Raw genomic sequence first — 27,016 nt, 5'->3', positions numbered from 1 at the left:
TACAGTACACTGAATACTACAGCCAGTGCATGCGAACACATCGCATGCACACAAATTTCAAATCCACGAACGGATAAGATGTTTGTGTGCGCATGCGCTGGCCATGGTATCCAGTGTATGTAGCTCTCCCAAGGTCCTCTCGACCGAGTCACATTCAGTCATCAATTCGAACAGAAAGGGACTACTGGCAGAACCAAACGTTGTTCGAAGCCTGTTTTCAATACTTCAACTTAATTGGTAAGTCTTCAAATCGAAGAAATTTTTGTATTTTAAGTTGACATTTACCCGCGATACTAATTCTGTCATGATCCTGAATGCTACAATGCGAAGCCCCATCACGCTATGCGTATGGGGCTGCTGGTCGCAGTTAGCTATGCGTACGATGGGCTGCACGCTGCTGGTCGCAGTCAGTGGTTTCGTACAATATTTATCGACGCTGTACAGCGTCGGCTCTGGTACCAAGGTACGAAACCATTATTGCATGATTACTAAGACATGAGAGCACTTAGGGGCGAGTAATTCTCACAGACAACGTACTTTAACCTGAAACACAAACCAAGACAAGGAAATTCAGGGAAGCTTTTGAGGTACCAAAACTTTTTATTATCTTTAAAGGTGGGACTGCCCAATATCAGAGTGATTTGGCAGAAATGATAAACACAAACAGATTTTCTTTTTTTTGGGGGGTGGGGTGGCAAAAGGATCAACGGTATTAAAGAACTCTGTACTTTTGACTGAATGTATCTTGTCCTCACCATACATTCAGCTATTAATACCTTATGGTGATATTTTTGGTATCAAGAATAGAAACATACATGTACAGAACGATGACCACCATAAAATGACAGTAATGAGGGATTAATGCAAAAATAAGAGCAAGCAAATATTTTTGCTTGTCATATGTGCAGTAATGTCCTGATTCCGCGATTCCGGACTCGAAAACATGTGAAATTCATCTCACCCGGTCGAGCGTGCAAGATTACTCAGGTTAAAATATCCACTTTTACAGCATGAGAGATTGTGCACTGTGGCCAGTTGCTCCTCACGCACACTATGAGTTACAAATATCTTTTGAAGCACTTAATATAAAGCAATAAACACACAACTGTTCCTTGCTACCTCCAGTGTACTATTTTTACAAATGTGACCCACTACAACAAAATGGTCCTAAAGTCGCGCACGGTCGAAGCCGTGAAAATCGAGTTTGAAGTTAGAGCATAAAAATTACGATTTTCTGAATTTGACATATTATTAGAGTCTGACATGTCTTCTATCATCTGTCGAAATTTTGAAGCAAAATGATGAAAGGAAAGACCAAAAAAAAGCGTTTTTCTGGGCCATGTTTTTTGGCTTTTCAACGAAGCAGAAACTGGTTCGAACATTTGGATTGAGCGCCACACATAGGCTCCGCCCCTAACAACGACCAGAGTGATCTCATTGGTCAGTTTGCTGCTTGCCGCTAACCGAAGCGTGAAGCTCGCACACTGCCCAGTCGACTGGTGCGTGCGGGCGGGTTGCGCTATGCCTAGCCGCTTCTCCTGACATCCTGGTCACTGATTGGTCGGTGAGGAGACCGCCAACGCTGTGTTTGAATGAGCATTTCGGGGGTTGCTAGGGCTTAACTTCTATTGTCCGGAGGTGAATACTGACTTCCGTGTCTCTTGATTGTGATTGCGTCGCAAGGAGAACTTTTAGGGCGCTTTTCTCGAAACAGTGATTTTCCAGACGTCTTGACATGCTCTCTTTTAAACATCGATATCTCCGGAACCGATTATTTTTATAAGACATGTTATATATCAATTTGAAGCAGAAAGATTAGGGAATTGTGTCATGCAATTTTCAAATAATCGACCTCGCCCGACTTTAGGATCATTTTGTTGTAGCGGGTCACAAATGTATGTCACATCAACATCTCTATCTGGTAAAACTCTGTATGAATGACAATGGAAATGTGGTCACAGTATCAAGCCACTGAATAGACTTTATCAAGCACTTTCATCAGGTGTTTTTATTCTCTGTTTTTTGTTTCGTTTTCTCCCTTTGGGGAGCACAAGATAAGGGAAGGGCAAGGATGACTTGTGATACCTGAACCACTACAGCCAATGATCTTTCTATTTTTAATTCAGGCAGGAAAGAAAACACTGAATATAGGGAAGAATGTTTGGATTCACCGTAAAGGTAACATTAAAGATCCCCATGTCTGACCTTGCCATTCACACTGCAGTGAAAACAAAAAACAAAACAAAATATCCAAAAGTTATCCCAGTCAGGAAAATTTAAGCCGTTTTTACACTTGTGTTTCTTAACCCCGTACTTTCTCTGACCCAGGACTATCGTTAGTCCCGTACCAATCTTTTCATCTTTTTACACTCGCCAATTAGTCCCGTACTAAGCTCTTGTCCAGGGCTAAGGAGAAAATCAACATTTTTACACTCGTATTTCTTAGTCTGGTACTTTCCAAACCACATGAATATTCATGATTAAGCTGTCCACTGTACACGTACATGCATGCACCGGCAGCACTTGATTTCCTTGTTTCTGATTGGTCAGTGGGGGTCAGACTTCGTCTCCATCACTTAGCCCCAAATTATTTTTTCGTTCTGTTTACACTCGCTCGCAATTGCGGTGCTAACCCCGCTATTTTGCAGGGCCAGATAGTATGGGACTTTCGGTGGGGCTAGTCCAGTACCAACGGTGGGGCTAAGGCCCCCCCCCCCCCCCCTTAGCCCCACCGTTGGTACAGGACTAAGCAAAAATTTGCAAGTGTAAAAAGCCCTTTAGATGTTTCAGCCAAGTACTGTCACAGTAGAACATGCATGCACGATTGCCTTGTCAGTCTGCTGCATATAAACTGTGGCATTCATACAAACAATAGCCTCGGAAGCTAGCTGCATGTTTTGTCTCCGGCTTCTGTGAAGAATGCAAACATCCGGTTGACGTCGCGTGACGATTATCTTAATTATTCTGCAACAAGAGTTGTTACTCCAAATTGGCGCCGCAAACTGCACGCAGACCTAGGAAATACGAACCCTGGTGCACAATTTTCGTGCAGCAATTTGTTCCTTTTTTTTATTTTGGTGCAGGAATAACTTTTTTGGCAAAATTATCTTGAAGACATCAGCATTTTACTCAGAGGGAAAATGCAATGCAAATGCACATTGACTTGTACTGATTCATAATACTGTGATCATCACTTATGGGGCCAAAAGAAAAATGTGCCCTATGTCTTTACTCTGTCCGCTATTTACTATTCTGATTTAATACTTGGATATGTTCACACACAAAAAAAACCCAGAAAACCTTCCAAACCAAATTCTGTCAATGACATCATCTGTCAATCACTTGTAAAGTACTAATATGAATAGTAAAAGACATTGAAATGCATCGTGCTCTGGACTGAGCATAACTTGCACGTTCCCTGAAATGATTTTTTTTTTTTTTGTTAGACATATTAGTAACATAGAAATCACCAGACTCTTGCTCAGTTTAGGGAAAGGTGCATTCCAAGGTCTAGCTTTGTTCAGAAAATAACACGTTTTAGTACTTTAGCAGTGATTGACAAGTGAGGCCATTGACAGAACATTAGTTTACTGTAGAAGGTTTTATTTGTGGGCATACCCAAGTAATCTGATCAAAAACACAAGCACTTTTAATGACACATATTCACATATTCATTTTGCCACATACAAGTAAAGTGGTGTTCAGAGTATCATGAACCAGCACAAGTCAACATGTATTTGTAGCACATACTTCCTTTGATGTAAATGGAATGAACTGCCACAACAACAACAACCCCCCCCCCCCCCGAAAAAAAAACCCCAAACAAAAGAAGTATTCTCATGAGAGATAATAACAACAACATCAACATATTTCACAGTAAGGAAACTTGCATACTTTGAAGCATAATCAGAGAACTTAACCCAGTTCTGTCTTTGAATAATAATTCAGCAAACTTAAAGTAGGATGACGCTGTGCGGTTCAATGGTACATGTAGCTTGGTGTATTTTCCTTCTGAAAAGAATCATGATCTATTCATTTGACATTGTGTCTCAGAACAAAGGTACAAATCATTGGGCCATATCAGTCTTTAGACACTGATACCGAGTCTGAACACAATGTGCCAAAAGCACGTACTATACAGGAAACCTTTGACAGCATAATTTTAATAGCAGGTTTCCGCTTGCATTTTTACTTGTAACCGCGCTTCAGTAATTCCCAGTTCTTGTACACAGTTTCTTGATGCAACATATATCTCACTCTGTTTATTCGATTCTCTCGTGACAACATGCCCCTGCAAAACCAGCAAAATGTTGCATACCATCACGTAACATATCATTGTGTAACATAACAGGATGTAACATGCGAGGTCTGATCTGATGCATTGTGGGCAGAATTTTACCTAGATTGTACTCCTCGAGAAGGCAGTATTCTGCACAGCCTGCGTACTCTGTGTCCAGTGGAAGAACGCCGACCACATCATCTCCCACAGCAAACCGTGTGACTGCTGAGCCAACTGAAACAGTACACATGCATATAACCAGAGAAAACACAAATTTAATCCAATTTCAAATACCCATCAACATGAAATAATATGCCACATATATAGAGCTGCACATAGATGAATATATTGATCTACAATAGGCAGGTATATGGGTAGAGACATATGAATAGATATATAGATAGATCTAGATAGATAGATAGATAGATAGATAGATAGATAGATAGATAGATAGATAGATAGATCATAGATAAATATATAAATAGATAGATAGATTGATAAATAGATAGATAGATAGATAGATAGATAGATAGATAGATAGATAGATACAACTGTAGATAGATAGATCTATATAGTTGAATGGGTGCATGGATGGTTGGCTAGCTAGATAAAAGGTTTTATTGGTAGACAGTTTGATGAACAGGAGTTGATAAACAAATTCATGTAGATAATAGAGAAAAATATATAGACGGATACACAGATTATGGAGAGTTTTAGATAGATATATATTATAGGTATACATCAGGCGAAAAAGAAAAAGATAGAGAGGTAGATGACAAAGACAGATGTATGCAAATTAGCCAAGATACACATCCGTACTGACAGTGACATCACAAGTTTAGGCATAATGCTTTACATTGCTAGCAACCATCACTGTTCAGCAGCTCTGACAAAGGTGTCCAGCTCTTATATGCAATTAGCAGAAAGAGGGCGCTATTTCAATACATGGATTGGTTGGATTGTTATAACCTGAACATCCTGCCTAAACACTATGAGTTTAAACAAAAAGAGCCAAACATACAGACAAAGCTCTTAAAATTGAGTGAAACAAAAATGAAAACAAAAAAAGGAAAAGGTAATCTCTGATTTGAACACCATCAACAAACAACAACAAAACATTTGAAACAAAACAAGGAAAATTGTGAGTACAGATTATTGCTGATGAAAATCTGGTTATTGATGTCACAGCTAGTGATCAAAAGTGCTGATGATCTTTTCATAGTCTTCATTACCTTTACTGCTCAAATATCAAAAACTAATGGCTATTATTCATCTCCTTTCTTGCCATTAATGGATTTCTACAAAATGTCATTTTATATATAAAAATATATAAAACTGGCATTAAGACATCAAACAAGTTAGATTGAATTTAAAACCAACTAGTTCCTGGTCAATTTCTTTCCGTTTCTCCATAAAATGAGACATGCTCTTCATCACTGTAAGATATACTGTACGAGGTGAAATTTTCGCGGTGGTTTCATTTTCGCGAATTTCGCGATGGTTTCATTTTCGCGAATTTCGCGAATCGCCTTTGAACCACGAAAATAACAACACGCGAAAAAAAACACGCGAATAGCTAAGTTCAGTTAGACCCTTGCAACAGCGAAATTAACAACACGCGAAAATGTCCTCCATGTAGCAATTCGCGAAAATATCTGTACGCGAAAATTTCAGCTCGTACAGTAACAAGAATCCCTTTAACTACCAATAATCCCCTAAGCACTACTGCCTCCAACCACGGTAATACTCTGTACCATTGCTGTTATAAAACAAAACATTAATATCATAAGAAATAAGATGGTCATTCATTATAAACCATAGCATTGAATCAAGATTTACTTTTGAATCAAGTTTTACTTGCTCTACGAGTAGTTGCATGAATCAATCTCAATTTGGAATGCAAATCACATACATATGTGACACATTTTGGTTAAAAAAAAAGAAATCCTATTCTTTATTTAACTGGAAAACATATTCTCCCATGTCAATGGATGAACAATATTCCTCAGTGAAAGGACAACGATATCTTTTACTCTCAACTCATACGATTCCTGAAATTGATGGTTATACTATGGGGCCATGATGCACAAGTTCGTACTTGAGAACATTTTTGGAGGCCCTTTTTTTTTCAACTCCACGAAAAATATGTTCGTCTTAACACTTTATGTGCCACATTCACACGTCCGACTCAGTCAATGGCGTGCCAAGTTCGCATAATCTGCTCAAAAGCACAAACCCACCACAAACCAATCGATATATCCCCAAATGCCTCAGTACCATGAAGGCACTTTGCGCGATTCTATTCCTGTCACATGTAGCTTGCATGTTATGAGGTGATTGATTATCAAGCCGCATTCCTTGCTTGATCTGCGAGTAGATGTCTGTCACTGTTTTGTGTGCAAAAGTCATGCCTCTACAATAATGTAGCTACTGGTCATTTGAATGAAAAGCAATCATAGATTTGTCATACAATTTACATCAAAGCAAAGCTTGGCTACTTCTCTACAAATTTGCTCACTACATGTCCAGGGTATCAAAAATCGAGGAAAGTTACATCCTAGATTTGAAAAACAGAATGTTTCTCAAAGCATGACTACGTCGCTGTCTCAGAATAAAGAATAATGTGGCATAGACAGGGTTTACAACATGGCACATAACAAACACATACACTCATGTTTGTAGAATATCGTAAGTATGGGCACTTTTGTCTCGCCCAACATACCTTTGGTCACCACTCCAGAAATCTGCGTGCCGCAAGGAAGTTTTTGCCGAAATAAACCCAGTTCCTGGAGTAGCTCCACATCAATGTCCGTCAGGCCGCACGCCTTGACACGAACCAGGACTTTAGTCCCTTCTGCTTCTGGGATGGAACCCTTGATTGACAGATTGAAAAAGACATTCGTCAGAATAAAGGCAGGGATATTCTTTACCGTAATAAAAATATGGTCCTATACCAGTATAGTAGTTTCATTTCACCTTATAATGCATTTAAGCATCAATTGAAAACTATCAGAAATTGTGGTCAGTAACTCAAAATTTGGATTGAGTTGTATACTCTTCAAAGAGTTCAGGAATAGAGATGATTTTATATAAAAAACAGTTTGGTCCTGGAGAAAGATGAAGAGCAGTGTATTGCAGGGATCAATATTTGGCTCAATCCTATTTCTGTTGTATATTCATGGTGTACACCAGACACAATTTCTGACATACACACGATTGTACGCCAAAATGTATGCTAGTGGTAATTAACGATCATTGCCAGATTAACTCTGAAGCTCATTGCACATGCATTTACAGCATATTCCAAATAGTGGCTGTTCGAATTATTGTATGTAAATGAAATGTGATGTTCTCCTTCTACAAAAATAAAATATACCGTTATAGCATCAACCTGCAAGAAATAACCATTCAGAAAGATCTTGTGTTCAACAATTAACTCAGCCGATTCATGCATATGTGTAGCTGCATATATTTAAAACAAACTAAAAACGAGTGTTTGCCGTAAGACACTGTTTCATTAGATTTGAAGAGTCTAGAGTTTCCCCCATTATTCCAGTCCTTAATGTAGTCAGGCATCTATGCTCTGGAGCCCACCAGCTAAATTATTATGCACTATGCACTGACATTGTAGAAAAGGTGCGGTCAAGATGTCTCCACCTCAGTAAGATAAAGAGAATATCTTTTGAGAATATGCTCAGGAGAAGGCATAGAACCTGAGAGTAACAAGTTCCTTATGGGCTTTATCCAATAACAATGTGAAGTTCACCAGTCACCTGAGCAAAATGCCATGGCAACTATATGGCTTCATTGCAAAGCATACTGCCACTCGCCACAAGTCAACATTAGACTAGAGTTTTAAATTGCTCTAAAATTTCATTGCATACATTTACACTTCATCCATTTTGGCCCACCTGGCATTAGATCTACTTCTACTTCTACTTCCATGGTGCTTCTAATCAAAGCCTGTTCAGCAACTAGGATGTGCTCAGGACTGGTCAATTAATTGATAACAGCATGCACCTAGACTACTTCAAATGCTTGCCTTCAAAATTGGGTCCTGGCCAATATAGGCCCTACCTCTAGAATCTGAAAGCTACTGCATATATCTTAGGCAATCCAGGACTTTAGGGGTGTCATTTACTGTGACACTGTTGAGAAGCTGAGTGAAACATGCACATGTACCAACACATTTCTGTAAACCCAGTGTATTAAAACCTAAATTATCAGTAAGAGTCATTTTAATCAAAGGTTGTGACTCATTATTAGATCTATACCCTATAGCTTCCCCAGTTATTAAAGCATTCTGGACAGCACATTCTGAATTTATCAATATTAGACTCTACATTTTTACACAACCCTTTAAGCTTCTGATGCTTCTATTGTCACCATATTGAACTGACAGTGATGTTAGAGTTAAATGCTGTCTAATAATGACTGGTTACCATGGATACCATACTCTACAAATGATACCACCCCACTGCACACCTCACAAAATAAATGCAAAAAAAGAAAACATACTAGAACTCACTACCAGGTAATGCCCAGAGTTCCCAATATATTCCAATATTATCCTCCTGTTTGACCTTTATCCAGTCTTCTGTGTAAATCACTACAGTATGATAATAATAGTAATAGTAATCATGATGATGATGATGATGATGATGATGATAATGATAATAATAATAATAATAATAATACTAATAATAATGATAATAACAATGACAAAACCACTGTGAGAGCACAGACTTCCGCCAAGCAGCTAATTTCCACCCATAGTGCCATAGTGCCAAATGCTGAAATTAGAGTTAAAATCGTCAAATTGACAAGCCTTTTGTTTACGTTATCAGCTTCAAGCTGTGCGACACCTCACCCAAGCAGCAGAGCACATAATAGAGCGCTTACGTATGCAAATCTCAAAATAAACAATACACCCAGCTTGAACTCTCAAGTTCATTGACCCTATCTACAAAAAGATAAATTCTTCAAAAATCCATAAAAATTCCCTGATCACTACCATAATTCAATCATCTCTTTCTTGTGTCACTATCAACTTTTCCTGCAAGTTTTATCCAAATCCATCCACAACTTTTTGGTTATTTTGCACACAGACAAAAATACCACCAAACAAACAAATGCCGATGAAGACACAACCTCCTTCCTTGGCAGAGGTAATAATAATATAGTAGGGTATTTATTAATAAAAGGCAAACCATTGCACTCAGTCTGAGCACTCAAAGGGCACGAAAATCTCTCACACAGCATATAATGCCATAAAACTCAAGAGAGAAAGAAATGGAGGAAAGAAAGATTCTGTTAAGTTTGAAAGAAAGAAGGAATGAAGTTATTGACTAATTTAATAATAACATAACCTCTATAGATGTGTTTCAGTGACCTTGGTGACTGTCCAAAAGAATCAACTTGAGGGGATACTATACTATAGCTTTTAAAGGGACTGTACAGTACTGGTTGAGGTGAGGATTCAGGTTTTTTTAAACATTCCTAAGTGAAATAATGAGAAACCTCTTATGAAATATGAAAGAGCATGTAATTTTTAAAAGGATTCAACGTTTATTTGATGAAAATCAGTTTTCAAAAGGCTGAGATGTCAACAAAAGTGATAATAATAAAAGGCGACAGGCCACGCCTTTTATTAGGATCTCTTTCCTCTTTGTTTCACCTTGTTTTTGATATCTCAGCCATTTCAAAACCGATTTTCATCAAATAAACTTTTGATTGAGATTCCCCTTAGAATTGCATGCTCTTTGACATCTCATACAGTGGTTTCTGAATATCTCACAAAACGTTAAAAGCTAAATCCTCACCTCAACCACAACTGTACAGTCTCTTTAAGTTAGCATGAATTTGTAGACCCTCGGCCTCAAGGCTGAGTCCAAAACGTCTTCCAGAGAGAGAGAGGATCCCACACTGTGTGAACAGAAGACCTGTCACCCCACGCTGGCCATGTACGTACATCTACATCTGGTCTTTGTACAATTTCGAATATTTCTTAGATTTGCTAGATTGCATATTGCTTATTTCATAAGTCAAGACATCAATTAAGAAGAGGTCTAGGTCTCTGATTCTGAAATGTGAGCTGTGTAACACTTGGAATATCAGCACCACCACAGCTGCACAGCGTCAGTAGCATTCCACCGCGGGCATACAGATACAGAATAATTCGCTGCACATGCACTACACGCCGAAATACAGCACAGCATGCCATTGCATTGCCATTGGCCTTGCAGCCTGTGCCATGCCTAGCTAGTCGGCGGTTTTGTATTGTGGTATGCTCTCAACACTGACAACAGGTGTCGATCAACTCACATCGCTGATAAGAAGTAAATCTCTGTGAAAAGATGCACCATCTGCCGCCAAAGACCAGTACACTGCTTTCATGTTTTACTCTTTGAAAATAACGATTTCAAGCCTTTAGATCCTCTGAAATACAGCCTGGAGCATGCAGAAGTTCAACTAAAAGTTACTCAGCCTCAGCTCCGCTCATCTCAGCACAGCTACAGCTCCGTTGACATGGTGGGTAGACGGTAGCAGACGAAATTAGTTGGCGCATGTCAAAGGTTATTGCTACCCATAATTCCCTTCAATCTCCGTGTCTATCAAACAGTAAATTTAATTGGTCAGTTATGGGAAGGGCGTTTTACGCGTCATATTCTTTCCCCGATGCAAGAGTAATTTTCAAATTTTGAACATAAATACAACTTGACAATTACAAAAAAATGACGTTTATCATATTTTGGAGGAAAGTGATTGGAAATTCATGATCTGAGGAAACCGTTAACGAAAAAATGTAATTGGGTATTGACCAATAGATGACAACAATAAAAGAAATGGTTCTCACCTTACAACTTCCTGTCTGCCCGATGGGCGAGTCCGTGGGAAAGGAGTTTCATGAGTGATCACAACTGTCGTTAACACTGCACTGGAACCTAGCTGAGATTTACCCAAGAAGTTATGTCTATGCGGATATATTAGAGGACAAGGTGTGTATAGTCCTTATAGATTTATGTGTAGGTACATTTTTGCGATATTGAAGTGGACATGTAGACGATTCTAAATTTTAGATTTATAGAACCTACTCGTAACGTACTGGGTGTGTATAAAGTGTATGTAGGCCTATGTTTCGTAGTGTAGACCGCAGGCGATCCAGCGAGGCGTGTATGAAGATCGTAGTACGGTACACGTACCAGTAGGCGTGATGTTCTTGTGAGTCTGTGATGAGTGAGCCTCGGCGTTTTCACGAGCGCCACCTCCTCGCCACGGTCAATGCATGGCATGGGTTGAATTGAGTTGGAATACCCCTTGCCAATGCAATGATTGCCTTACGTTGGCCTTGCTTGCTTGCTGGGAATTGAATGCTGGTGCAATGGTGGGGGTAATTGTGGTAGAAGAATTCTAGTGGTAGGGTGTCAGATCGCGCACCGAGTTGTGTCGCCCTAAATCTCTCCCCATAGGTTTTGCGTGGCGCTGCGTGTATTATGAATGGCGAGCGCGCGCATCAAAAAGTGGTCACGGTTTTCCGCTAAAAAATCACCTTTCCAGCAATTTCTTAGGTTGATCCCAATCAACAATCTCGACAAGTTAGGTATCATCTGAAAGGGCAGAGTTTGCTCCATACTACCCTCAGTCAGCATTTCAAAATTCGAAGTATTTCTGGGGAAAATCGGCAAAAGAAACATAAACTTAGCTGTTATTCCGAGACGGATTCGTTATTTGCAATGCTGACTGAGTGTTAGAGGTTTCGGCTATCCGGAATCCATTGGTACGGTTAGTTTTTTGCTAGCTCCACGGCCCACGGGATCATATTATAAAAGTGTGCTGAAAGTACCCATATCACTCACTCCCTAGCTCAGCGAACGGAGGAGGCGTGGCTTGCATATTCATCACTTCAGCGCGACAACGCGTAAAGCGGACTGATGCATATGCATTTTACGCGAAACAAGCCACAATGACGCTTCCAGCGCGAAGATTAGGCCCGCACGTGCTTTGCGTAATGCATACAGAGCCGGCCCGCCCGATACGTGTGAAGTACTTGACATGCATAACATAGCACACGTAGCACTCATCAAAAGTGTAAGGTAACGGAGGTTAAATAGTCGCGAAATAAAACATTGAAAAATGAAAGAAAATAATAAATTCATTAATTATTAAAGCATTTCACATTATTATTAGGGTGTCTGGAGCATTTTTGTAACTTTTGAAATGCTGTGAGAAACGAATTGTGAATTATTTCATATGAAAGAGACTTACATCATTAAGACATATTTCAAATTTCATGGCGAAATGATGTTTCTATCTTGAGAAATTTAACTTTGAAATCACAGCAATATCACCCCCTTTTTTTACGAGCACGCATGAAAATGTGACCCAAATCATGTTTGCAAACAACGCCGAAAAGCTGCATTCGCGTGTGGATCTCCAGCGATCAGATAATGAGCGTACAGCGGTTAGAAAATACGCGTAACAAGCGCAGAAGCCACTCCCCCTATGTCTTGTCATACCCTGTGTGCGCTGTGTGCGTACGTACATGCTCGTTATTCAGTTTACATTCGATTCACATGTACCGTATTGAGCGCCCTACAACACGTACGAACCCCGCGTATGTATGCAGGCGCAGCTAGCTAGCAGCAGCTAGGCAGCTAGCGCAGCCCCGCCGGTAAAGTTCGGGGAGCCGAGCGGAGAGCATCGCGATTGTAGGCCAGGGGAGCCGGCATGGCGAGCATGGTTCGAAGAAATATGCAATCGATTGTCGAGAGCAGGTGCACGCAGCTCGCGTGAAATGCACAAGCTACAACCTCTACAGCCACAGGCTTGGAATTGATGCCACATTACCACTATTCGTACATGCAAAAATGGCCAAATAAGAGTCTTCCGAAATCTTTTCCACGCCCTTTTTGTCGATCAGGTGTTCGTAATACACCGCTGCCGCTACCACCACAGTAACGTTAGCTAAGGCCTACTTCGTTCGCACTTGGCTAAGCGGACATGATTGTATTCACAACCGATTTCTCGGCTTAGTGCCAGTGACTCGAGCATTGCGAGTGCACTTTCGAAATATAAATGAACAACGATAAGATCATAACCAGTCCACAAGTAAACTAATAGTAGTAGACAGAAATTTAGTAGAGTCTGGTTGTTTTGCAAGACGTACGTGATTTGTGAGCGTGACTGTATTCGATATGTACAGTACAGAGTGCACGCTATGTGATGCGTGTTGTAGGAGCTATCGCAAGCGACAGCCCAGTTTCCTGCCTCGTGATATGCACATCATACACAACACATACACACACAAACGTAGTGACACACACACAGTGGTAGCTCTCTAGCTCTGCTGGCAGCATCTGGCGCGCGCCGCATGCACACGCGATCCATCCCCACACAACCGTAGAGGCCATGTGGTTTTAGACGGCGATGCGTAATCAAATTTACATATGCATTAGCCCCTTCGCGCGAAGTTACTATGGATTCTTGCATACGAAGCCCCGCCTAAAACGTTCGCTGTGACCAAAAAATTATTGCAAGGGGTATCTTCAAGGCGATATCCCCACACCTAGGCGTGGAGCTAGCGAAAAACTAGCGGCACCATCGGATTCAGCATGTCCTCAACTACTAGTATGTCTCACGGCAATACAAATACCGAAGCAGACGCTGAGATATGGGGATAGATGTGCTTCTATCGATTTTTACATCAATTTATCGTCGGATTCATTACCGCCGTTCTGATAGGATATGGAGAAAAACTTCCTCTTTCATATGATACCAAATTTGTTAGGATTCGTTAATGGCATGGTCTGGGGATTTGGCAATAAAGGCGAAATTTTGCTCAAAAATGCTGGGTCAAAACGGCGTAGGCGCGCGGCTCCATTGCATTCTATGGGACTTGCGTGTTATGAGATAGGGGCGCGTTTTGGTCGAGGGTTAGCAGTGCGCGATCAGACACCCTATTATTATGAATACTTGCTCATTCCTCATGACTGCACTTAGCCGATCAACAATAAACTAGCTTGCCAAGAATTACGTTTTAGAAGTCTTGTTTTCTCAAGTTTTCGTTTCCGCCTGGGATTCCGGTTTTTTTTTTAATCAAATGTCAAATTTTGATATTTGTCAATATAATATTTTTACAAAGTAGATAATTTAATGCATATCTTATATTTGTCATTTTGCTCTCCCTTATCGGCATACGCATGACTTTGCGCACACAAGGGTTGTTTTTATTTTGTTTTATGCTATTTTTGAAAGCATTTGTATAATACGCTAATGCGAACGTTTTTCAACCGCAACTAATGACTAATTGAAAGAAAAAAAAATCAGGGTATTTGTTTTGATTAACGTTTGTAATCTGTGTAATCTTATTCCTTCAAGAGAGAATCTGTCCACAATTGTTTCTTGCGCAAATGTGTCGCTCAATCGCATGAACAGCTCAATGCAGACAAATTTCCGTTGCATTTGCTTTCTTAGTGTGTCGGGAAATCGGAAACCTGATAAAATAGGTTAAAAAAAAACTTACCTCTCCACTTCTGTTACATCGAAGTCAAGTTTCACGGTTCCAAACGATGGTTACTATCTGTTCGAAATATACATTTTACTGCTTCCAGCGGAAGAATGACTGTCGCATATTCTAGAAAGTCGGAGGCATCACGTTTTCATGACACACATGGATGGAGTTGCGATATCATGTAGCACTGATCAAAAGATAAACAATGACAAAACACAATAAATCCCCACAAACACATACACACACACACACACAAACTCACGCCAACTGAGAAATACGCATAAAGGAATGATTATTCTCCGTTTACATCCGTTCATAATCATCTGCTTCGACCACGTCGCGACGTAAAACAAGAGACAACAAATCAACCTAAAGACGCAATAATTATTTCTTTCATAACTATCTGTTCCGGTTTTTTTTTTTTTTTTTTTGCTTTTATTCTGATTAATTTCCAGTCATAATCATATTTGATATTCTCATTTTTAGACACTCGTTTGTCCGGCGATAACGGTAGTCGATAACAGCGTTCCGTTTCCGTAAATGTTGATTCCATATCTCACAAATTATACCCAAGAGCAAACGAAAATCGAACGTCATACTCGATCAGCAACAATGCGATGATGGACATATTACTGTTCTCACATTATTTCTTTCCAAAAATTTATCACTGTACAATATTTTGCAACAAGAGTACACCAATTAATGTGTGTGATAGGGCCTATACGAGGATGTGAATATTTCATTATCTGTTTCTCGTCAAAATTATGAAGAATTGATCGTTTTGCCTGTATTTCTAAGTTTTATAAATCTCAACGAGTGACATACAAATACAGGGATGAGATAACAAGGAAGCCTTAGCATTTTGAATTTTACATCCATTCAACATTTAATGCGGAGACAAGTTATTCATAGCGTGAAACTTCACAGCGTGGATGTAATTGTTTGAGTGCTTGAAGCAAATACAAATTCACAAAAATATACATGTATAAGCTTAGTTACATGACTGGCTGATTATTCACGTGTATTTCACTAAACATGCATATTGAAACACTCGTTAAAAATGTTAATCATGGAATAAATTTAAAAAAAAATGTCCGTTTTATAAAAAGGTCTGCGTGTTCCGTTCTGCAGAGATGTGATGAAAACCAAGAGCCTGGAACCTTGATGAAATCAAAAGCATACCTGGAAGAAAAAACAAGACAATGAAGGAGTGAGGAAAGCTACAAATAGGCGATGGAGTTTGGATGAAAAAAGATGGAAAAACAAAATAAGATAAAAACATATCTTGTAATGAATGAAAGGGGGAATACATGTATGAAAAAGCATTACCAGAGCAGTACAGTTTTCACGGGAAAAATAATAGACCACTAGAATCAATAAAATATACTGTTAAACGGAAAGAGGAAAATGTAGAGAAGTGTTTAAAATGACCAAAAAAAAAAAAAAAAGCTGCGCAAAGTTCGTGCTTGCGCTTCCAAATTTCAACGCAATAATAGCTAAAATCCTGAGTCGGTACTCGTACTGCTGTACAGGTACACATGTGCGCGTAACGTACACTGAGCAATGTAGAAGCCGGCCACGTGTATGAAAGTGGAATCAAAACGCATATCGGTAAGGTAGACACCGCCGACTCTGAATTCTTGATTTTACAATTTAGGTCAAACTATACTTCAATATCGATCATACTCACTTTACACACCCTTTCCGATCTGATCAGCGCTGATTTCAGGCTCTTCGTAAGTGTTTAATGCCGGCAGTATGCGTTCGACCGGGCGCGATCTGCAGGCCCATCCCTAGGCGGCCCCGGCCCCAGTGATGCAGGCCAGGCCGATGGATGGTTACATGGCGAGATAGCTCATACAGCTTCCGTGTTTATGTCCAGTATACAGTACACACTGCAGATCGTAACGTGCGCCGTACGTTAGAGTGGGCGGGACTTAACGAGTGCGTATCCAAGCCGGGAATCGCTATGGAAGGTTGCGTATTAATGGCCTCTGTACGCTCATCAATTGATCGCACGCGAGCCGGGCTGTGCGGGCAAATCTTACGTGCTCGCACTCGCGCTGTGAACCACTTTTTTCACGCGATTCTGGCCAAAATAGTCTAATCTGGCATCAACTTTCGAAGCTTATATCTCGTGATTAAAACATCTATAAGCCATGATATTTGGCACATTTCGTATTTAGACATATCTCTTATCAAATATGTAAGCAAAATCTCGGAAAGACATCTCAAAGCAATATTGTAAATTACCTTCAGACACCCTACTAGTGGGTGTGTGCATGTTGCATGTTGATATTGATGATAATGGATATATTGTGTGTATAAAGGAATCTTGGCAATCCAGCCAGGGCAGGGGTTCAGTGGCCACACACTAGCGCACTACTGAGAGTTATGAATGATCTTGCAATGACCTGATGACACTGACTAATGACACTGACTAACAGTGACTTTTTGTCGTAATCTCGTATTGATATTCTTAGATTAACGTCACCTGTACCAGCCTATTGTACCTTTTAAGTCGCTATTCATAATCTCCACAGAAAGGGCCGTCATATTGCTTCCATTGTTGTAAGCTTGTTGTATTGCATCAACAAGGGTTCAGAAGGGGCAGATCCTGCGCTACCCAACTACTTGAAGTAACAAACGACTGGAGTGCTGCTCTTGATGTCAAAGAAATAGTTGACTGTATTTATTTAGATTATCGCAAGGCTTTTGATTGTGTACCACATACAAGACTGCTCAAGAAAATTTATGGATATGGAATCAGAGGGAAAATCTTGAACTGGATCAAAGCATTTTTCCTCAATCGTACTCGACGTGTAGTGGTAGAAGGAGCCAGCTCACATGAAAGTATAGTAACTAGTGGAATTCCTCAGGGAAGTGTTACAGGCCCAATCCTATTTATTATTTTCATCACTGACTTACTTGAGATCTACAAATTCCACGGTTAAATAATTTGCCGACGACACCAAACTGTATGCCTCACGACACAAAGAGTCCGATAATAACAATCTACAGGAGGATCTGTATAAACTCACATCATGGGCTAACTGCGACCAGCCCCAACGTGCAGCGTTGCGGCGGGGTCCTGGCGGCTACCTCGCAGTTTCGCTAAAGTGAGAATCACGAACAACTCCCTATTGCCACATACGGCGACTTCACGAATAAACCATGGGTAAATTTCCATCATAAATACAGTGACAATAAAAAATGAAATATACATTACCCCATTGCCTTGGTTCTTTTCACCAGTTTATCTGGACGCACGGCCAGCCATGCATCAGTATTTACTGGACGCATGGCCAACCTGAGTGCGCGAACGCTTGCTTAGTGCGCAAACCTTTGTTACAAGTTCGCATACTCTTGCTACAAGTGCGCGATAACATGTTTACCACTGTGACTCAGCGTACGTAGCGTGCGGCCAGTAAAAATCAACACATAGCTCTCGACCAATCAGATAGCAGGATTCTCGCTACCCATTCTATAATACACAGCAATCTATCGTCTCTTCGCACAGTACTAGTAGCGTAAACATGCCTGTACATTGTACTACGTAGCAGTATCATCGATGAAGCGCACACAGTTCATCCCGTTCAAAATGTGCATAGAAAATTGTGAAGATATATTCGCGCGTTTTTGGATTTGCGCTAGCCGAACGTAGCGCGAAATCCGCAAAAATTAATGTACCGCGAAAATTTCCACGTTTACAGTAGTAGTGCAAATAACACTTGCAGCAAGTCTCAAGAGAAGGCAGAGGGGCAAAATATAAGTCCAGTGTACTTTATGCCCAAGAAATCACTTGAGGTAAAATTGATAATTTTCGTGACCAACTTAACTCGCCGGGCTCCGCGCCGCAATACACGCCTGTCTTTGATCGTGAATAAATACTCTGTATGCTGCCCTCACATGATGAAAATTTGCCATTCGCGTGTTTGCTGTATCTACTTTATGTAGATACAGCAAATACGATAGGGGGTACCATTGAAAATTCTTGAGGAAACTTTCAGTAAAGCTCTCCAATGCATCGCTGCTTCACGAGTGTAGCGTAGTGGTTAAACTCGGGACAATTCAATCCGTGTATTTGCTGGCCAATTCAGCAAAACGTGTTCCTATACCAGGTATACAAACTGTACATGCGATGAGAAGCGAGCGAATCTCAAACTGGTATTCGTTATTTGTGTACATGTGATGCACTCGGAAATGTTTATGGCAATAATTTCATTATTTATGGCCAAAGTTGCATTGTAATAACATGGAAGAGATGCTCAAAAGACATGTGAGAATATAATTCTGTCGTCCAAAATATCATTTACAGTCATTTTGAGTTAAAAACTGTGTGTTGACCCAGTAATGACCCTTAAACCCCTGGATTGCTGGAATCTTGCATGTACTGTGGCAGGTACTGGTAATCATACTACATATTTTAGAGACTATGTTCTTGAGAAGTTTGTGCGGCAGCTAGAATATCTCACTGCTTGGCCCTAGTTTAGAGAGGCCTGGGCCATGCCAGACTTTCAGAGTGTATATTTTTGTGCTAGCCATATGATTATACCAACAGTGCTTTAGTAGAGTCGATCATAAATGGCTGTGCATGAATTATGAAAGTGACTAAAAACAGGACAGGAACAGATCACATATAATAGAATCCTCCTCACCTCAAAACATTTGTGAAAGATGAGTCCCTACTTCCTGTTATCCCTCAACCTGGGCCAGGGTGGTCCATGAGGGGTTTGAGCATGTCATTGTGTGCCTGCTAAAATTCTTGTGCAACATCCGTATTAACCTGTTGAGGACGAGCAAGTGTCTATGGGAAATGCGTGTTATATAGCAAAATCAGTCCGTTCTCAATGGGTTAAAAGCCAGCAGCATGCTCAAATTCTTGTATACAACACCCTCAAAAGCCAGCAACATGCTGTGCAACATCCTTGAATATTGGCAACATGCTCAAAATTAAGTGTTTAAAAAATGTGAAAAACACCTAGCATGAAATTTTCACAGCATAAAATTTTATTAGCGGAAAATTGAGCAAAGAAAATGGGATTTCATCAGGATTCGAACCCGAGACCTCCAAATTGCTAGCCTGGTGCTCTACTGACTGAGCTATAGAAAGCCCTAATACAGTGTTCCTCCTGTAGAAACCCTTAATTCTCTATTATGGAATCCCATTTTCTTGCTCAATATTCCACTAATAAATTATATTCATATCTGGTCAGTTTTCCTTTATTTGGGTATGGCATAAATCGAACAAATAGACAATAAAAAAACACAGAGCCGATTATGTTGCGGCCTGAATTTTTACTTTGTTGTAACCGGAATTTTGTTATAACCGTGTTCGTTATAACGGGAGTTCACTGTAGTGATTTTCGGCTTTGGTTGGCTATGGAATAGTGTTGCTACAGGTATGGTGGTTTCCATTGATCAGTTGCAGAGTTACTGTTAATTGTAAAAGTTACCATGGACTTGTTAAATGCAATTGGGCCCAGGACAGTCAAATTCAATACTTTGTAAGATTGTAGGGATAATGGTCAGAGATTAGTGGTCAAGGCCAAATCCCAATCATCTGCTATTCAATGACTTGAGAAGTTGAATTGATAAGTTGAAATTGCACTGAGAACTTTGGGGTTTTTAGTGCTGCATATGTGCAGTGTAAGTTTATCCAACTGTACTTGTAGTATTAACTGAGATTGTACAATGTACAATGTATGTCAGTCTAGTCCATTCACTGTTAAATTCCAGATGTTTTAAGTTTTATTTTTTGTCCATCTAATTTACAACTTATGTCATTTACCCATACAATTTTGTACCTGTCTATGATCTTAAAATCTGTCCAGAGAGCTGTGTACATACATTGTACCAATGGCATATTTCCATTGACTGGTGAGTTGCTAATTTACTGTATATCATTAGAAAATGTGCACTACAATTTTAGTCCCATGTGAAGGGTTTTAGTTTCTAAAGACAGATATTAATAGTGTCATCCATTGAGTCATCAGGTGTGTTTCCTGTCCTAAGTCCAGTTGTTTCCCCTTCCATTCCCTTGACACTGCACTTCACTTTCACTGCACTTTACTGACCCATTGTGTATTATCAGATGGGAATGGCATGCATGGCGAGAGGGCAAATAGCTCCCTCTACAGTGTACCAGAACCAAAATGTGTCATACCTACAGTATATATATGCATTGTTGTCTCAAATGCTAGAATGTAGTATCAGTACATACAAATTGTACATGGACAGCAGACTTGATGTTTATATTGTATTCATATCAAAATCATGTAATTTGTTCGTGCAGGATATGAATAAACGTTTCTTTCCTATTTACTGTACGCATAAAGTGTGAAAATGATACAGTTATTCTCAGTTTGTACTTCTAAGTAGTTGCCATTGATGTTGAATGTACAATATGTAATCATTGAATTTAACTGTGTGTGTTACTGAGCCTGGCTGGCTGCTGTGCAGAATTCACAGGGCTGGATTATACTTAGCATTGCGTGGCCACTTTATACACATACATGTAGTTGATCAGGACACAATCCTTGCACATCATGACCTCAGCATTGATTCTGGATAGTGCACACTGTACCTTACATATATTTTTGTATTTTCATACCACAAGTGGTAGCATTTCACAACATGAATCAAAGTTTGGAATACCCTCCAGGCATTGTGCTCTTCAGGCCAAGTTTAGACTTGCATTCTGGGCCCTGCTTTATGAAGAGTTATAATTGATTATATACATGTAGTTGATTTCTATCACAAGTCTATGCCAGCCTGTGCGGTAAGGGAATTTACAGTTGATTAAATATCTTTTGATTAAATGGGGCCGTGATTTTAAAACCAATTTTACAAGTATAGTCTTTTGTTTTCTTAAAATTTCCAATATTTTTTTTTCTGTTTTCTGTCCAATAATGATTCAAAGTTACATGACAATACTTTTATACTGCACCCTTAGTCCTTTGGCTTGAGAAGAAAAAGTTTCGACACACAAAAAAAAAGAAATAAAGAGAAGAAAAAAAATGCACTTGAAATATGGACAGATGGATATAGTTTTATGATGCTTTTATCTGATGACAAAAATAGAAGACATGTGATCAGTGCAGACTGATTTTCATATTACATGGTATTATAATACTATTATTAAAAACAAATACTGACAGCCAGCATTGTGCACATTCAAAGGTGAAGTTCTTGAGGCACAATGTAGTCATCTGTGTAGGCATTGATACTGTCGGGTTATATACAAACGATGCCATCGTGCGTACCATCCAACTTTCCTTAGAGCTATCCCATGAGGAATCATGGAGCTTACTCATGTAACCCAGTATTGAGACGCTTCCTTCCTGAATGAAAATGCACGCTGCGCCACACGGGGGCTCCAAACCCAGCCATCAACAGACACTGGCCCCATCGTGTTCCACAGAGTCAAGTCACGTTCTCTCCTGTTCTCCTTTGTAGTTACTGAAAGTCCCTACATTTTGTTTCAATTTCCTGCATTTAAAACAAAAATATATCTTACATTACAGGAAACCAAAGCCAAAATATAAATGTAAATTGAGTGAAAGCATTGCATGATACACAAAATACAAGTTGTAGGAAAACCGGAAAAAAAGTGTTTCGAAAGATATGATTTTTTAAATTTCTGGTATCGTCATCGCTAGAGGAGACTGGTTCACTTCATGACATCATATGGACAACAATACAAAGAAAAATATGAGAGAAAATGTAACATATTTTCACATTTTTAGTCTAATGAAGAGCACTGGACTTATCTCTTTTAAAAATCAGGGGGAATAAAATTTGCATTTTTATGTCGGTAACAAGTCAGTGGCATGTGTACTTTTCATGAAAATTGAAATTTTGTGGAATTCTCTGTAGTTTTCTAAAAATCTCTATATTGTTGTCCAAAATGACATCATGAACTGTAGCAGTCGTCTTCTCCAGCAGTGAAGGCATCAAAACTTTGAAATTTTGTAACTTTAAATCGCTTGCCCGCGTACCGTCAAACTTTCACTGATGTGCAATGAACACTTCTATTGCTGCTTTCACTCAATCCACATTTACCTTTGGGCTTTTGTTTTCTTTGAGGCAAGATGTTGGGGAAAATACTCAGGATGTTGTTAAACTGCCAACTCAAGGCATGATAATTAAACTGCAGTTTACTGTAATGGAATTTCTTTCTGATACACTCACTTTAAGTGCTTATGTCCTCAAAGATTCACCTGCAAATTTGTGATAACCCCTCACCATACACATAAAAAAAGTATTAGTCACCCATTTTGGTTTATTTGTTCTACATTTTTTATTTCTTTTATCTTCAGCATCATTATGATCAGCCACTGTTGAAGTATCATAAGCTGTCTTTATGCTCATTACTACTGCACAATTCATGTTTCCATGTACATGAGTCTCGCTGTTACATTGCTGATTCATAAGTTGTCATTCAAGCGTGTATCATCGACCGAGGGGTGCTAATACGTAGTTTCGTCGCCCCCTTTTTTTCAAGTGTCGCCCCGCAGCTACAATTAGGCTACTTTACAGCAGTGTTGCAGTTCCTGGGGTGGCATGAGCGTTACTAATTACCTCGCGTAAACAAGTTCAACACCTGTTGTTGAGCGGAGGTCTAGCAAGTGTTCCCCTCCGATGAAGTTCAGAGCTACCCATATTGTCAGCATTAGAAGGATTACCCTGCTACCGATTCTGGGTGACTCTTGTACATTTGCCAGGCCAGTGCTGTGTTAGAGCATACATGCGCTGTTGTAAACGCCTGTGATAGGCACAGGAGAAATATACCATGTAGTCATCCGCTATGCTTGGCATTCCCAGGGATGGCCCAGTAAATGTTATAAATACGGAGGCCCTTCTTGGGTGTATTCTTGGGACTGAGACCTCACATCCCATGACGATCACATTTTAGTCATTCGCGGGAGGTGACATAAACAGTACGCTTGCTTTGGACACAAAAGTCACAAGATCGTGTGTGGGTAATTCCGCCGGCAAGCTCGAGGATTATCAACTGTGTGTATAGCGGGAGCCCCATTACCTTCCTATAAACGGACAAGACTGCCCACTCTTGTCGTGTGCGAGTCTGCAGTTTGGCCCGGAGTCAACCATTATTCCGTGATCTGACCGTTCTTTCTCTTATTTTATCATGTGCTTGCTAGGAACGTGGAAACTCTATCGCCACAGGATGATGCAAGGAGGCGGAATGCATCAAGGTAAGTGGATATTTTATCCCTTACGTTTTGGAAAGAAGAGATGTATAACATTTTAAAGGGACTGTACAGTACTGGTTGAGGTAGGGATTCATGTTTTGAACATTCCTAAGTGAGATAATGAGAAACCTCTTATGAAATATGAAAGAGCATGTAATTTTAAGAAGGATTCAACGTTTATTTGATGAAAATTGGTTTTCAAATCTCTGAGAAATCCAAAAAAAGTGATAATAATAAAAGACGACAGGCCACACCCTTTATTAGGATCTCTTTGTTTCACCTTGTTTTTGAAAATCTCGGCCATTCCAAAACCAATTTTCATCAAATAAACTTTTGATACCGATTAGATTTATATGTTCTTTGACATCTCATAGAGTGGTTTCTGAATATCTCGCAAAACGTTAAAAGCTAAATCCTCACCCCGACCAGAACTGTACACACCCTTTAAATCCTCAAGTGTCTGTACATGTAGGTACTGTAGATATTTACAGATGCAGGCAAAAGGAGGTACTAAGTTGCCATATAATAGAATGCTGACTTTAAATAATGTTGGAAATTGATTCTAGGTGAAATTCATGCCACTGACAAGATCAAGGTCTTTTTTAAATATGATATTTCATCTGCTGTATAGGATGCCTCTGAAGTTGTGTGATTATTTAAACTGTTTTGTCATGAAATTGAATATAAACTTCCCTGTTAGAATACTCCTAATGTTATCCCATAACAAAAACATCAACAGCTTCACCATGTTGTGCACATGATAAGATACTACCATTTGGTACCACAATTGTAACTTCCAACAAAGTTACCAGTGGTAGCTCTCATGGTTACCAAGCAGAAATGCTTTAAAAAAAAAAAATCTAGTGCCTTATCACGGTTGCTGTCATGCTGATTAAGTACCATAACATGTGAAGTACTAGTCTGTAATGCAATAGTGTGTCTATAGATGCCATTTTGTTGTTTGTGTATTTTTTTTATATCTAGATCTAGTTATTAGTCATGCAACATAAGATAAAAGATTCTCTCCTCTGCCCGCACCACTGACTTTAAAAGTAACATAGAATGCTGTTTTCTCTGAGGGCAAATATATTCCTCTGGAGGGCATCCATGGATGTGGGCATACTGTACAACATATCAACCTATCGCATTGTACGCTCAGTGGCATATAACTTCAGACTACATTGTGCATGAAATGTCATCTGTGTACCACGTTAGACAGCCTGCCACAGGCTCCGATATTATATCCTGCTGTGTGCCCAGTGTACTAGTACTTGAACTCTTGCATTATGTATACTTTAATAGTTCATGGAAATGTATAAACCACAAATAGTGTTTTTCACAGATAAGATAAAACAGTGTACATGTAGTTTTTGCATTTCAGCTTTTGTGGTTTTGAAACCACCCCTAAAAAGAAAAAAGGAAAAAAAAAGATTTAAAACATGAATGACATGACTGTTTGAAATAGATCATGTAAAAGAAATAGTCTCAATTGCTAGATTGTGTAGCAGATGTTTGTAACATGCTTCATATACATTACATACAACTGTGCTATCTCTTTTAGAAGAGAAATCAATGCCTAATGTACAGTGTATACAGATACTTAAACAATGATAGAATACAAGATTATGGAATAAGTATCTGCCTTTGATTTTCTCATGATTGTACAAAGTAATCTGTGTAATGAACACGTATCTATCAGTTGTTTTCAGTGAATAGGCCTTCAGGTTGTGATATGAGCAAGCCGTATCTATTCGTCTGATTCTTTTGGCAGAATGGAGAATAACAGCAGAAGACCGGGCCAAACATGACGCTCAGTTCCTGCAGCTCAAACCAATCAGTGGCTACATCTCAGGTCAGTGCTAGTCTCACTTCCAGGCCGTCATTTCTTTATTAAATCATTTTTATACTGGGAATCACAAGCTGAATTTAATGTAAAGAGGGTTATGTGAACGGGAACAATCTTTCGAGTCATATTGTACATCCTGGTGTATGCAGAGACACAGGGAATTTCAAGGAGCATGTTTTTTTACAGATAGTGCTTCAAGGCACAGGCATGCATGTACAGTATATTCTTCAATGTGTCGTTAAATTATCATGCGTTCACGCATGGTGGTTGTGAGTTGATGCACATTAGGGGCCAGTGATAAATTTGTATCATTGCCCTGCGACATCCATGGCAAAAGATTGCACAAAAATTGTTCTTTTATGGGGTCAGTACGAATTTGTGTGATGAAAATAGATGTAATACATGATCTTGAGCAGTGTTCAACATGATCTATCATATTAGCCCCTGACCTCCCCCCCCCCCCCCCACAAAAAAACACACACACACACACACAAAAAAAATAGTCCTTACAGTGTACACGGCAGTACCCTTCAGAGTATGATGTACAAACTGTATCAAAATGGCTATTAACACATTCTGCCGCCTGCCCTTAGAAACGTGGATTGATGCTTTCTGAATGCACAGGGAGCCTACTCAATTATCATCCTACCCAGCGCGTAATTCCGTTCATCACCCAGCCCGAGGCATGCTAAATGCATGCACAGTAATGACAATGGTGGTTTGCTGCTTTACTCATTAAGGTTAAAGCCTTTTTTTTTCTAACTGAATAAATTGATGAATGGAGAATTAAATTTTGGTCTACAATGCTGCCTCGGTTTATGCATGAGCCATATGGATATAGAGAATCAAGATAGAAAAAAAAAAATGATGTACCCATACTTTTTCTCCATGTGTGTAATCAGGTCAACAGGCCTGCAACAAAAAATTACATTTTGCTGGCATACAATTATTCCTCTACTTGGCATTGAGTTTCCAATGCCGTTGGCAAGTGTGCCTATGGCACATAACAAGTGAATTTCATACAGCTCTTCAAAAATCTGTGTGTGTGAAACAGGTGGCGAAGTTTGAACAGTAATCAATACATTTTTGATAGTCGCCGAGTGTGAGAAGCACACATTTTAACAGTGAATACACAACAGCAGATACTACGTAGATATCAGAGAACA

The 27,016-nt window shown here is 39.6% G+C and overlaps 2 protein-coding genes across 2 annotated transcripts in view; one reads left to right on the top strand and one right to left on the bottom strand.

The window, feature by feature from the left end:
* Positions 1-10,755, bottom strand: part of LOC139742530 (quinone oxidoreductase-like protein 1) — a 49,193-nt gene extending 38,438 nt beyond the window's left edge. The window contains exons 1-3 of the mRNA XM_071653061.1: positions 10,604-10,755; positions 7,002-7,152; positions 4,400-4,513 (exon numbers count right to left, since the gene is read on the bottom strand). Of these exons, the coding sequence (XP_071509162.1) occupies positions 4,400-4,513; positions 7,002-7,152; positions 10,604-10,675 (337 nt within the window). The 5' untranslated portion in view covers positions 10,676-10,755. The remainder of the gene's footprint in view (positions 1-4,399; positions 4,514-7,001; positions 7,153-10,603) is intronic.
* A 410-nt stretch (positions 10,756-11,165) lies between these two features.
* The window catches only part of LOC139742529 (intersectin-1-like), a 78,610-nt gene continuing 62,759 nt past the window's right edge, over positions 11,166-27,016 (top strand). Inside the window, exons 1-3 of the mRNA XM_071653060.1 lie at positions 11,166-11,277; positions 23,954-24,007; positions 25,776-25,856. Coding sequence (XP_071509161.1) covers positions 23,980-24,007; positions 25,776-25,856 — 109 coding nt within the window. The 5' untranslated portion in view covers positions 11,166-11,277; positions 23,954-23,979. The remainder of the gene's footprint in view (positions 11,278-23,953; positions 24,008-25,775; positions 25,857-27,016) is intronic.

Source organism: Diadema antillarum, unplaced genomic scaffold, assembly GCF_040938485.1.
Source record: "Diadema antillarum isolate AM-2024a unplaced genomic scaffold, OU_Dant_1.0 seq00001004_RagTag, whole genome shotgun sequence".
NCBI lineage: Eukaryota > Metazoa > Echinodermata > Echinoidea > Diadematoida > Diadematidae > Diadema > Diadema antillarum.
This window is presented reverse-complemented; position numbering and strand designations above follow the sequence as displayed.